The sequence below is a fragment of the Meleagris gallopavo genome, chromosome 6 (genome assembly GCF_000146605.3).
Source record: "Meleagris gallopavo isolate NT-WF06-2002-E0010 breed Aviagen turkey brand Nicholas breeding stock chromosome 6, Turkey_5.1, whole genome shotgun sequence".
Taxonomy (NCBI): Eukaryota; Metazoa; Chordata; class Aves; order Galliformes; family Phasianidae; genus Meleagris; species Meleagris gallopavo.
The window spans coordinates 24,140,642-24,154,854 of record NC_015016.2 but is presented as its reverse complement, the minus strand read 5'-3'; the positions used below and the strand labels follow the sequence as shown (position 1 = coordinate 24,154,854).

Below are 14,213 nucleotides of genomic sequence, written 5' to 3'. Positions count from 1 at the left end.
AAGGCGGTGTCTGTGGCTCCACTGCTGGAAAACCTTGCGTTGTAGTTTAACCTGGCAGCAGCTCAGCACCACTCAGCCAACGATCACTCCCACACACCCCTCCAAGAGTTCAACAAAAACACAACCTATAGACTGAGATTAAAAAAAAAAAGAGAACTCACTGAGACACAAGAGGAAAATTTAAAAAAAAATAGCAATTATCATCACCTACCAACCAATTCACAGCAACAATACAATGCCAATTCCCTGGGCTTAATTCAGGCACCTGTCGTGTCCCCACCCCAGCCTTGATTCCACACCATAGAGGCAGTGGGTCTTTCCCCACAGAGTGGTCTGCTTCTGGTTGCGCTCCCATCACTCAGCAACAGTCTTAACAGCAGTGTGTTATTAATAGTGTTTTGGCTCTTATCAGAATATCCTGGAGATTAATTTTGCTGAAAGAGAGACAACTGAGTTTAGCTGACTTCTGATAACTGCTTATCTCTTTTGTTTTTATAAAGTGTTTCACTAAATAATCTGTCCAAGTACTAAATTTTTAATTATTTTTTCCCTGATTCTGAACTCTCCCTTGTTAAACAGTTTCCATTGTTCCTTTTTCCTGTACTTCCTGTCATTTCCTGGGTAGGAGAGTTTATGACCTTTCTCCATATAGTGATGTTTTATATCTTTGAAGATTGTTATTTGGTGCTCTTGTCTTCCCTCCTCTGGACAAAGTTCTTTCTGCATCTCCTCAGAGGCTATGTAATTATTCTGTCTTTTTGGGCTTATAGTATTCCTTTCAAGAAGAAAAATTACTAGGTTTAATGTTAGTTCTACTTCTCCCTCTATTAAAGTTCTCTTTCTACAAAAAGAAAGCAGATAGGTTTGTAAAAGGCACAGATGATGAAGAGTAATTTTAGTTTATATAACAGACGTAAGGGAGGATTTTTGAAAACAGAAGACAGTGTCTGATTTCATGGATGATGTAATAAAGTAGACATGCAGAGTGTTGAGGTGTTAATTTAGAGTTTGCACAGGCAAGGTGTAAAGTTGGTTTAGCCTCAGAGGTTTTTTTTTTAAGTATGCTAGACTGATACTAAACATTTCAAGAAGTAAAGCTCTGATAATGGTCTGGTCACTACTTCTGTTGAATTTGTAAACATCAGCTACCTGGGTGAGTAAAATAAGTTACTCAAAGCGTGCTTTGGGGTGTGTCTCCTTAAAGAGTTTAAAAAGTAATTATGTAGATTAGATATTCCTATCAGATTAAGAGAACTTCTTAATTCTTGGAAACATTTCCTGTACATGACAAGGTCACTGATATTTGTTACTTGTGCTTGACAAATCTAAGTTAGAAGAAAAACAAGGGGATTCTCAAGATTTGTATGTTAGTGAAATGCTATGTAACACAAAAGTGTAATGTTTAAATCTTGCTTCTTTGAATCATACAGCATATAGTAAGTCCAACAACTTTCTTGTTACTCATAATAACAAAGGCTAGAGAAGTAGATATTTAAGGAATATCTCCTTGTATCAGACAAAATCCTATGCTATTTCTCATTATCCTTTACTGAAATTAGTGTAATACAAAGTTTCTCCCTCTTATAACAAATTAAACAAAACAAAATTAAAGTTATTGTTAAATCCAATTTAGGCACTTTTTTCCAGAGTTCACAGACCTTATGCATCTTGTGTCATGTCTTGAATATTACTGTTAGTGACTTAATGTTACTACATGAAATATTTCGCATTAGTCTTAAGACAAGCGTAGAAGGTAAGGCTTATTTAATTTCAGTATGCATCTTTTCATTTCTGTTTGTTGTTTTTTTTTTGTTGTTCTCAATGTAGTTAACACCACTGACCATTCTGTCACAAATCACTTTGCTTGTGAAGGTTAAAACAGTGAGAACTTGGTGTTTTTTTGGCTTCTTCATGTCACTGCAGTACTTCATGGACCTCTATTTTGTTTGCATTTTGTTTTCCTTGTTCTCGTATATTTGTGGAGCACAGGACTTTTCCTTAATTTGTAGTAAATTCTAGATTTGAAAAGACTAAGGTTTTTTTTTTATTATTTTCTGCATTGTATTGCTGCTAGCATGATACAGGCCAGGTCATATGGAGTAAGTAATTAATCTAACTAAAAACTGACTTTCATAGCATTTTTTATAGAAAATGTAAGGCAATTTCATGAAAATAAGATAACTGATTTTTCAGAAAAAATTGTCTTTTCAGATCTTTGTGTAGTGAATTTAATATTTCCTACTCTGGCTAAAAATGAAGCAAAAACTTTTAATGATTTCACTTTCTAATTAGTGAAGATTCATTTCACAATTCCATTTTAAATTTCATTTTTTTATTTATGTGTTGCCAAGTGTATTTTTAAAATGTCTGTTGTCTGTATGGTACCCACACGTGCAGTCTCCAGCTGTGCATAATGTACTTAAGACGTGAGGATGTTTCAGTTATTCTCTTCTGAGACATTTTGGTAACTACTTATATATATAATGACTCTTATTCATAAAAAGCAGATACAGATTCTACTTCTTTAGAAAAAGTCAATAACATTCTTTCTCAAACAATGTTTAAACTCATTTTTCCCCAGGGAAACTTCTGATTCTCTCATTCATGTTGATGTTGCCTTTCTGCTTTTTCTCTTCTTGCTCTGCTGTTGCTTTCACCAGATATGTACAAAAATAAAGAAATGAATGCAGTAGAACCGTATTTTCAGTCCAATTATTTTTTTCCCTTTGTTAGTTCTTATTTTGACCCATATGGATTTTATTGTTTGAATTACTGATAAACAGCAGCTTTAAACTGATGCCTTTATGAGACTGAATGAAATGCCAGACAGCCACCTGTCTTTCTTGCTATCTTCTACCCAGGAAAATAACAAGTAACAAAGGCTGATTTCATCTCTATATGAAGATGGGGAGACTTACCTTGGTGTTAAGTGATCCTAAGAATCTTTGCTGTTGAAAGATCTCAGAATGTTTTATGGGATTGATATATAGGTCATTTTATATCACTGTAGCTTCCAGTGAACACCTGGCATCAATGTTCAGCAGATTATTGCAAAATAACCACTATCTTGCTCCAGTTATTTGTTTAGGTATGCTGAGATATAGAGTGCTATTTATGCTGTGCTATTATTTTTCTCAACTTTTGAACGATGAAAAATTTAATGAACTTATTTGAGATTTCCAGATGAACATTTAGCAACTTGGCTTTTACGCTATTAGTAAACAATCTGTTATGGGATTGGTGTCTAGGACGTAGATCTAACAACTAATGATACAGCTTCCCTGAATTTGAGGGAAAAGAGAATTGACTATATTCATGAGAAGAGGTACAGCTTTGTTTTATAGGCTGGTTCTGAACTTCTAGGTGAGGACTGGACAATTTGTGCCCTATGGACAGAAGCAGCTTGTTAGTAGACCAAGCACTGCTCTTGTGGTGGGGCTGTCCCATGAGATGAAGGCAGCTGACTTTGGCAGATTGCATAGGTGCCATGGGACAAGAACACAGTGTCACCTTCTGTACGCCACTCCCCAAGGTGCGTTTCTGGTGTCTTGCAGTGAGCAGGAGCTGTCAGGTAAAGGTGACAAAGCTCCTTTGGCTTTGTTCTTCCTCATAGTCTATTCTCATGGGTTTTGATGGCTCTGAGCAGCAATTTCACTCAAGAACCAGAACAGCACCCTGTAATCCTGGACACAGTGGAAAAGACTCGAGTGCTCATTCTGCTCATGAACCACATGTTTGCTGTACTGCCAGGTGTCTGGCTGTGTTGGTTTGAGGATCAACAGAGCTAAGTGAAGGGACAGTTCCCTTTTTGTGTTTATGTTTTTGCACAGCGTCCAACTGAGAAGAAGGAGGAATGCCTCTTGGTTTTGTGCCATACAAGTGCCTGAATAAAATGAGGCTCCTGATAGAATAAATGACAACATATCTTTTATATAAATAGGCCATGAGGAAATACTGTCTGTCTGAGACATAACAGTTCAGGCTAAAGAAAGCTTTGTACTTCTAGGCAAGATGTTTGGCAGTAGATTAAAAGACTTAGGAAAAAGAGTAATGTCAAATATCTTTTCCAGAAAAAGGTGTTGGCTTTGTCATTTATAGTATATTTTGTCACTATCTGAAAAAGAAAATTCTGTTAACTTTGCTCTTAACTTCCTAATATCCGAACCATTTCCTTGTAATTTCTAATTTTGTAATTCAATTTCTCCTTTTTATTTTAATCTTGCAAACCTGCTCAGAGAATTAAATCTCTTGCCTTGTCTTTCTGCTGAGAAACCAAGTAGAAACAACTCTGTTTAGGAAATGTAATCGTCTTGGCAGCAAAGAGAAGATGATGCCAAATTTCTTTGCTATCGCACTGCTAACAGCTACAGAATAAGTATACTATTACACTTCAAATAATATCTTCATACAACAGATTGATATTTTTTTTTCCCATTTAACAGTTTTTCTAAACAAAACAAAATATTTACCTATAAAAAACTACTGTGATAAAGTCAGGCCTTGATGTAACTAGAGAGACATCTGCTGTGGTTTGGAGAGGAGCACTGCTTCTTCCAGATTTACGTATGATCAGAAATCAAACTGCTGGGTGCATATTCTGTGATCGGAGCAAGATCAGGTACGTGCCATTTCTTGAAACCATGGCTGGCTATTGGGATCAATGCCTGACAAGATTTGCCTACTCCACAGGAAAAACAGGGACTGATTAGAAAGTGAGATATTCTTCAGGAAGATTCGGGTGTTGGTATCCAAGTTGTATTGCTGCAGAAATCAAAGTCAGTAGGTTAATGTGAAGGAGAGTCAGAAGGAAAGGAATTCTAATAATTTTATACACAGTGAATTTCACTGAAATCCTGGTCCTTTAAAATTCAGTCCTGTCACACATGAAAATGCAAGACCAGTGTGTTTTCCTGAAGGAGTTTCTTCACTGTGTAATGAAAGCTGAGGCTGCATTTCTCTGTGGTGTTTCACTGTTGGTTTAATCCCGTGAGCTCCATGGATGTTTCTCCAGGAGAGAGAACAGCAAAGTACTGATATAACCTTCGGTCTATCACCTGCTTTCTCAAAGCAGCACAGTGTGCCATCAGAGGCAATATTAGTGCTGTGTGGTCTTTTTTTTTTTTTTGAAATACAGCATGTGACAGAATATTTCCTCATTTAGCACTCAGGGCTTTCTCTTCAGCCTAAGAAACCGAGAAGCACTACTCACTGTCCTCGCTTCAGCGAGGCTTCGTTATCAGCAACACTCATTGTATGGCTTTTGGTGGAAGGAAGAAAAGAAAGCAACACTTGCAATGAGGTTCTCCAGGTTCTTGTTTGTTCTTACTCTCATTCACGGTGCTTTGCAGCTGGAAGGTAAGTGCCTTCCTCTTGTCTTCTGTAACGCTGTGTGTGAAAGGCTTATTTGGGGAATTCATTAGTGCTAGTAACACAAATGAAGTAATATCTACATGAAATAGTTGGATTACATTTGGGAAGTTATGGAAGACTTGCAGTGACAATATAACTTCCATCTCTTTTGTTGCACTTCTCTCGCAAATGTTAAGCAGTGAACTTTTGCAGAACCAGATGTCTCCTGAGTAAAATTGTTTGTTATGGATTGCCTCACAGTTCCTGTTCTTCTTAATTGTACGTGGTATCACTGCAGGGGCTGAACTGCATTATACTGTGTATTATAAATTAAACTGATTTGATTTTTTTGCAAGCTTTTAAAATTAATTTACTTTTTTCTTAATGCCTTCTTTAATATATATGATACTCAGTGATCAAAAGATGTATCATGGTTCCCAACTGGTTATGAATCCCATAACTCTGGAGTGCTGCTTTCTCATATGATATTTGATTTCCCAATGCCATTCCTAGTTGCCATGGCTCACGGTAGACGCTGCAGGTCCTACAGGTCAGCAAGGCTCAGGAATCTTTTGTGAGACCTGGAGTGGTTCACCCATACCTATAGTAAAAGGAGAAAAAAATCTGGATTCTGTGGGGAAAATCAGTGGCTCAGCAAAAATGACTGTGACAACTGTAAGATGTGGCAGCATGAGAAAAGTTTGTGGAGGCCAGAGATCAGCAAGACTGCGCATCTGAGAACACATGGAAATGGGGTGATAGTGACAGCAGTTTGTGTGAGGGAATTCTCATGGCTAATATAAATAAATCCAACAAGATATGCTTAGCTCTCCTGATGCTGCTGGCTGCCACTAATCTACAATATAGTGATATACAGTAAAGAAATGCAAATTCAGTTATCTATTTTATTGTTAAAAAACAATAAAATTGATGTTGCATTGGGCTTCATTCAAAAATGTTTTTATTTGATATGAAAGCAATGACTCCTACTTTGTGTGGATAGGAAGCAGAATATGCCACTTACATTAATTATACTATGCTTTCCATTGTTTTGTTTTACAGACACTGAAATATTTTTAATATATAATAAGGTCAGCAAACTCTGTCTTCAGGCTTCTATTGCACAATCAGTTAGAACTGCCACTTGCCATCAAGACAATGAATCGCAAAAATTCACGTGGATTACTGATCATCAGCTCATGAGTGTGAGACTGAACTTATGCTTGGGTGTTCCACTGAAGGAAGATGAGGTTGCGATCACCCTGTTCCCATGTAACCAAACAAGTGAGCTGCAGTGGTGGGAATGTAGAAATGAAAGCCTTCTTGCAATCCAGGGAGAAGACTTGTTTTTCAGTCCTGGCAAGGAAGAACATGATAATGTTGTATTAAAGAAGCAGTTGAGTCCAAAGAATAATTGGAAGATCTTTGGAACCATTGATGTTTTATGTTCCCAGAGATATGAAGGTACAGAAAATTGGGTTTTTACTCCATTGCTCTAATTTCTTTGTGAGTGTTAGAGTGTTTTGAATCTTTAGCTCTGAATATTCTGATTCCTTCAGTAACAATCAGCATTTTAGAAAATAACTGTACTGGGAGAGTTATACTTGAATTTAATTTTGTATCTTTTGTAACGTATTATATGTGTTTTATATAATACATATATAATGTACTATATATACACTGTAATATTTTAGTAGTGTTATAGTATTATAATATCATAGTATATTATAGTCCATAATTAGCTTCGCAGAATAATAGAACAGCTTAGATTGGAAGGGATCTTAAAGCCTACTCAGTTCCAATCCTCTGCCATGGTCAGGGCTGTTCCCCACTACATCAGGCTGTCCTGGACCCCATCCGTCCCTGCCTTGAACACTCCAGGGCTGGGGTATCACAGCTTCTCTGGGCAGCCTGTGCCAGTGCCTCATCACCCTCTGAGTAAAGAATTTCTTCCTAACATCTGATCTGCACCTCCCCTCTATTAGTTTAAAGCCATTCTCACTATCGCTGTCAGACTGTGTAAAAAAGCTAGTCTCTATTTGCTTATAAACTCTCTTTTAAGTACTGAAAGGCCACATTAAGGTCCTCCCAGAGCCTTCTCTACTCCATGCTGAACAAGCCTATCTCCCTCAACCTTTCTTCATAGGAAAGTTGCTCCAGCCCTCTGAGCATCTTCGTGCCTCTCCTCTGGGCCTGTTCCAACAGCTCTGATTACTCTAATTTGCTTTTCCACATAGTGATACATGTGAAAGCTAATATGGAGATAACTTAGAGATGCAATTTAGCAATTAATATAGCATTTTTGACAGTTTACATTATCTTCTATACTACTGTTATGCCTTTGTCTTTTCAGAGACTTTTACACTGCTAGGAAATGCTTTTGGGGCACCTTGTGTGTTCCCTTTCATGTACAAGAAGCAGTGGTATGCAGAGTGCACGAGTGCTGGCCGCTCAGATGGCTGGCTCTGGTGTGCAACGACTGCAGACTATGACACAGACCAGCGATATGGATTTTGCCCAATAAAAAGTAAGTTATCTGTTTCCCTGCAGTTCTCATTAGCTAATCAGAGCTAGCAGAGTGTCAATATCTTTATAATGACGCATAGTTTACATCAACAAATTGTACTGTATTGCTACATCCTACAGCACCCTACACAAGGAAGTAACACGTTGCATAAAGATTTGAGGAAAACTGATTGAAGAGTAAAATAGCATGCAGTTCCCATTAATTGTGGTGGTCTTTCTGAGCAGCAAGATAACTTTGAGTTCCTCCTTTCCCAGGCAAGATACATTCTCTGATCACTGTACAACTCTTTTCTGAGGACCCCCATTGTGATGGATATGGGCATAAATATAAGTGCTGTAGGAAGCATAATGATTAAGCTAACATGTTTTTAATCTGCATATATATCTATATGTATATATAAATATGTATATATATTTGCTTAAGTGGAAAGAGCTCTTTCATTGATCCTAATGAGCCCTCTTCATATAGTCTGGATATTTCTTTAAAAATGAAATTTTTCTGATGATCATTTTTCTCTCCATCTCCTTTTCTGGCTGTATGATTGACAGGTAAGCCTTTGCAATTCTCCTGATCTTCTTAACTCTCCCCTGCCTTTTTCCCCATTGTTCTGCAGTCAAATGTGCTGTTGAGGTAACTATAAAGATATCTTCAAGAGTAGATAAGCCTAAGATGTAAGAGTAAGCCTAAATGGCATGTGACACAGGGGTCAGTGAATACTTTTCAAAGCCTTTGAAAGCCAGTTCTCAATTCTTTTTTTTTTTATTTTTTTTTAAATTCAGCTTTATACTGGCTTTGGGGAATAATCAAACATCTAATCCAATTTTGTACTGCATTTTAATAAGCATGAATAGACCCTCATCAGATCAAAGAGGCAAAGATAATCAGAAGAGGAGCAGCATGTGACTCAGTACTATAGCGGTGCCCCAGCTCTCAGACTGTGGCAAGAGCCACCAGAGGCTTTTAGCAGAGGAAGGTTTCTCTAAGAACTGTCTGACGCTAAATTCAGTCATATAGCTGTATCTCAGAGCTCTCAGTGGAAACTGCTGCCAAGAAAGAGAAGAAGCTGGATATCTTTTAATAGATTCCAGCTAATATTTCAGCCACCGCACTTTATATAATGTACATTTCTATGCAATCACTTCCTTAGTAGTAATTCCTGGATTATGTATCTTTGTACAAGAGTGAGGAATATCATTCAGTGCTGCCTGTTGGACCTTTACCTTCATCTTTCCTTATCCTGCTCCTAAAATTTTCAGTGCTCTTGGAAGAACAGAACCAACAGACATGAGAATGTCATGCATAAGGAGAACCTGCAACTCATTTTTCTGTGAGTGAACTACATCCCCCCATTATAGTTATTTTCTCCACAGACAGGGATACTACTTGGACTACAGATGTGTTAAGAAATGCCTACTACCAAATAAACTCTGAATCTGCTCTCACATGGCACCAAGCAAGAAAGAGCTGTCAGCAACAAAATGCAGAATTACTGAGTATTACAGATATTCATGAACAAATGTACCTTAAAGGTAAGGAAGTAAAGAAAACCCTAATCTACTTACATTCAGGATCTTTTCAGTCTGTCATGATAGCTATGGTCTACCTGCTGTGGTCTCATGAGCCTAAATATATTAAAAATATAAGTAAATATATAATATATAATATAATTTGCAAGTTCATATTAAACTCACTGAAGTTTAAATGAAATTCAGAGTATTTCAGCATACTGCAAGAGTAGCAGTTTGACTTTCTGTATAGAAATGCTACATTGTTTAAAAAATTGGTTGTTTTGTTTTTATTTTTAAAGTAAAAAGCATCCTTCTGAGAACTAAATGAAAATTTCTATTTTTAGTAAAAAGTGATATTAAAAAAAAAAAATTGACAGCGAGAGAAGACAATCACTTATGCCAAAAGAAAGATATGTTTTGTGTCAAAAGCAGTTTGGCATGTGTTTTGTTTGTTTGTTTTTCATTTATCTAGCATTTGGAAGAACATCAATTATTCACACATCCGAAATCATGGCTCTGCCTATATCTCAGGACTGAGATGGAAGAAAGTATCTTTTGTTTTAATGATGAAATTAACATGTAAGATTTTTAGCTTTAGAGTTTACTCTTACACTATACTGATATTTCCGCTTGAATATTGCCAATCTTGTATAGATTTAGGCTGTTCCACAAAAAACACTGATTCTGAATTTACTCTATGAGATGTCATTTTGCAATAGGAGATACAAAAAGTAAGAGAGTGTTTTGTTGCTGCTGACTTCATTTTTTCTTGATCAAAACTTTAATATTTCAATTTATCACAATATCTAAGATATTCATAGTTAGATATTTAAGAATTTCATGTCTTCCTAGAGAAATTATTAATGACTTTTGCTAAATAAAAAGTGATTTATGAATCTTTTGGTTATTTAGAATTAACAGAAAGTACAGATTCTGCACTGTGGATTGGCCTCAATAGACTGGACTTGAAGAGCGGCTGGGAGTGGATTGGAGGCACTCCTTTCCAGTATTTAAACTGGGCTCCAGGTAGCTGTGGCTTTGCTCAAATTCTGTACTTCCAAAGACAGAGAATACATACTTCATCTTTAAAATATATTCTCAGATTATTTGGGCATGAGAAAAAGTAGTATGTTAGTGTTAAGCCACCAAAATGACATGTATTTTAGCCATTCTTGTGTTAGCTTTAGAAAAGTTTGTTTATATATTTATTTATTTATTGGTCCATGGTTTTCTTTTTCTATAGCAATTTAAATCAGAAACTTCTATGTATTGCAAAAATATTTTACTTCTGAAAGCAGTACTACTTCTCCCACAAATATTTAGTTTTCCATTTCTGGTCTCTAGCAACAAAAATAATATTATAAGTCAGAGGATCGAGCAAGTTGCATGTTTACGTACACTTAAGCTATATTGCAAATATGCTATATTACATGGAGGCATTCCCACAAACGGAGATCTGCCTCAGTTCAAGAAATGTTTAGATGTTGTAGTAAGGGGCGTGGTTTAGTTGGGAAATATTGTGGACTGGGTGATCTTGGGGGTCTTTTCCAACCTTTCTGATTTTATGATTTAGTTCTTGCGGAATCTGAAAAAGATGCAGTTTTTGAGGCTGGCACCTCAGCCAGGAATGATTTCTCCTGCTTGTTTTTGAGCTTAGAATTCAATTTGTTTTCAGGAATATTCATCTCCCTTTCCCTTTCCCTTTCCCTTCTTTTCTATCTTTCCCAAAGGAAGTCCCTCTCCAGAATCTGGAAAACTCTGTGTGGTTTTGAATCCTGAAACAAAAGCTAAATGGCAAAATTGGGAATGTGATCAGAAACTTGGCTATATCTGTAAAAAAAGAAACTTTACCTTGATACCCTCAGGTATGTGATCTATGTTGATAATTTAAAAATAGGAGCTGTTGTCTGAACTGCTTGGTGTTCCCTTTGGCAAAGATGAGCAGGAGAACTTTATTAGAAAGAAGAACTATTTTTAACCATTACTGTCACTTTCATTTCTTCTCATTCACGATTTTACAGCCATTGTACCCTTTCTAGGATGGTCTTTAAGTCCCACCACACAGGGTGGAACAGCCAGGTCTCTTTTTGAAACCACAGAGTACTGGGTGTGGAAAAGGAGAACAAATCAAAAGTTATTTTTCAGAAAAGAGTAGTAAATACAATTAAAGGAAGAAAAATTGACACATAGCAAAGATAAAAGATATTTAAAGTAAATATTTCCCTGCGTGTGTTTTCCTGTGCATATGTCTAGTTTGAAATTTGTCTAGTTGATTTTTATCTACGGATACACTTAATCTTTCAAAAAAATCCTAAGTATTCCGTTAAGTACAGATGATTTCTGATTTTTCTTAACTGATAAACAGCTTCTAAGTTACAGAGGGTGTTACCATTTATATATTAATGTGATTTTTACAGGTATTTGACCATTATAAAAACTGTAGATTTTGTGCTAAATAATATATGTATTAAAATTTTTTCTAGTTAAAACAGCAAATTTTGAATCATATTTATATCTAATGTTTGCTAGCCATCATTTCATTATAGCGAGAATCCCCAAAGAAAATTCTTAGGTTAGAGCCTTTGCACAGGATGAGTGAAGGTATTTTCAGCCTCCTGCCATTTGCATAGCATTTGAACTCTCCTAAAATACTGATATTTATTTCTAGGTGATATTGGGCCTATTGCTTGCCCAGACGGATGGGTATCATATGTAGATCACTGTTACAAGATCTTCAGGGAAACCAAAGGATGGCAAGAAGCTTTGACCTCCTGTCAGAATGAAGGGAGTCACCTAGCCAGCATCCAACACCTTGAGGAGCACAGCTTTATAGTGTCTGGGCTTGGGTACAGTGAGTGTTTCCAGTTTGTTTTTTTTTTTTTTTTTTTTCCCTTGTCTGTATGCAAGGAGTACCAGCTAGCTGACCTGATAAGTAGAAATTGTATATTAGCATTAAATATCGCAGCCAAAGACATGCAAGGAGCCAAAGGTCCAGCAGCGATAAATTGGTGCAGTACATCCTGTTTCAAAACCGTCCAACCATTGTCACAAGAAGCACTCACAGGAACGTATTTTGCTTTCGTTCACTTTTTGATTCTATTATCATCCCCTAGTCTAGTGACTACTGAAGAAATTGTGAGTATCCTTCCAGATCTTTCTCATTTTTCTAAATGCTGCCTAAATCTACCTTTCATTTTCAATAACTTTTCTTTCATTAAGAATGCCTAAAACCATAGGATTGTGCACTGATTTAGGCCAGAGTGTACCTTGGAAGTCATTTGGTTCAGCCCCAGCTTGCACAGCTAGCCTCAGATCAGGTTAGACAATTTTAAGATGATCCTGTGTGGAGAAGGGAGTTACACTTGATCCTTGTGAGTTGCTTCCAACCTTGGGTGCTCTATGATTCTATAATTTCATTATAATCTAATTTTGAACATGTACTGTAAATATTGTAATATGTGTGAAACATTTCACATATAAGATTATCATGCAACAAACTAAATAATATTGTGCTTTATGAATTAAGGAATTGCATGTTCTGGAACTTGAGGTAGCTGGAAAAAGGATGAAGCATTCTAAGACGTCTTTTCTAGTTCTGTGTTTCTCTGTTCTAGAGCCAACAGACAAACTCTGGATTGGCCTGAATGATCACAGATTTCAAATGTTTTTTGAATGGAGTGATGGTATGCCAGTGACATACACCAGATGGCATCTGGGAGAGCCATCCAGCACCAGCAACAGGCCCGAAGACTGCGTTATGATCAAGGGCCAGGTAACATTATTCAGCATTTGATTTTAATATAAAAACTAAATTGTTAGCAGAAGAATAATCTGGCCTCCTATTTTCAACAACTGTGTAGGGCCAGAAAAGGGGATGTGAGGACAAAAGCTGAGACTCAAATATGACCTTTCATTAAAAACAAACAAACAAAAAAGTCATGAAATTATTGCACTACTTAGGACATTTTCTCTTCAAGTTCATCTCAAAGCAACCGCTGAAATAAAGCAGGTCTTTCAATGTCATTTGGATACATTCTTCCATTGCTTTTTTTCTGATGGCAGCGATAGCATATGAGGATCCCTGCTGCTGCACTTGTGCCTCCTCCTTTGCCTACAGTTGAGTGACACAACTGCCTGTTCTGGGCCCTGCTGAACAGGTTGGGGACCAGCTACAGCTGAAAAGTGGCCAAAAAATTTGTCACCTTCACTGCCACTCATCACTACCAGCCGTAGCAGTACTACCACAGACCACTCTACCATTTCACTGAGTGTGAGCGGATTTAGTTTTGTTATCAGTTTAGAGAACTGCATATAAAAGTGTACATTTCTTACAAAATGGAAGGAGAAATCAAGATCTATTCAATTTCTTTAAATTACTCGTGTTAATCTTATTGTTAATTTATTTCTTTTTCCTGCCTTCATAGGATGGCTATTTTGCAGACTCCGACTGCGAGAAGAAAGCTGGCTATATTTGTAAAAGAAAACCTGTACCACAAATAGCTAGAGAAAAGAAAAATAATGATGTAGGCTGCAAAAAAGTAAGTATATAAGCCTGGAAAATTAATTTCTCAGATCGAAAAAAGGTCCTTGTCTGAGAATAATCTAAAATTACTTGAATTATTATTTATTTACAGAACTCTTTATCTAAAATTACTTGAATTATTATTTATTTACAGAACTCTTTATTATTTATTATGGAGTTTCTCTCCTTTATGTTACATTAAGCTACCTACAGAAACCATTTAGAAGGAATCTGAAATTTCAGTGCAAAAGTTTGCTAATTCATAGTATTTACAATTATTGTCCTTCATTTATTTTGAAATTATATA

The 14,213-nt window shown here is 36.5% G+C and overlaps 1 protein-coding gene across 2 annotated transcripts in view; it reads left to right on the top strand.

Moving 5' to 3' along the window:
- The first annotated feature begins 5,143 nt into the window (after positions 1–5,143).
- The window catches only part of LOC100545114 (macrophage mannose receptor 1-like), a 29,406-nt gene continuing 20,336 nt past the window's right edge, over positions 5,144–14,213 (top strand). For both annotated transcript variants that reach the window (XM_031553904.1, XM_019616409.2), the window contains exons 1-9: positions 5,144–5,355; positions 6,412–6,813; positions 7,703–7,876; positions 9,247–9,405; positions 10,297–10,410; positions 11,115–11,249; positions 12,053–12,235; positions 12,999–13,156; positions 13,809–13,922. In XM_031553904.1, the coding sequence (XP_031409764.1) occupies positions 5,295–5,355; positions 6,412–6,813; positions 7,703–7,876; positions 9,247–9,405; positions 10,297–10,410; positions 11,115–11,249; positions 12,053–12,235; positions 12,999–13,156; positions 13,809–13,922 (1,500 nt within the window). In that variant the 5' untranslated portion in view covers positions 5,144–5,294. The remainder of the gene's footprint in view (positions 5,356–6,411; positions 6,814–7,702; positions 7,877–9,246; positions 9,406–10,296; positions 10,411–11,114; positions 11,250–12,052; positions 12,236–12,998; positions 13,157–13,808; positions 13,923–14,213) is intronic.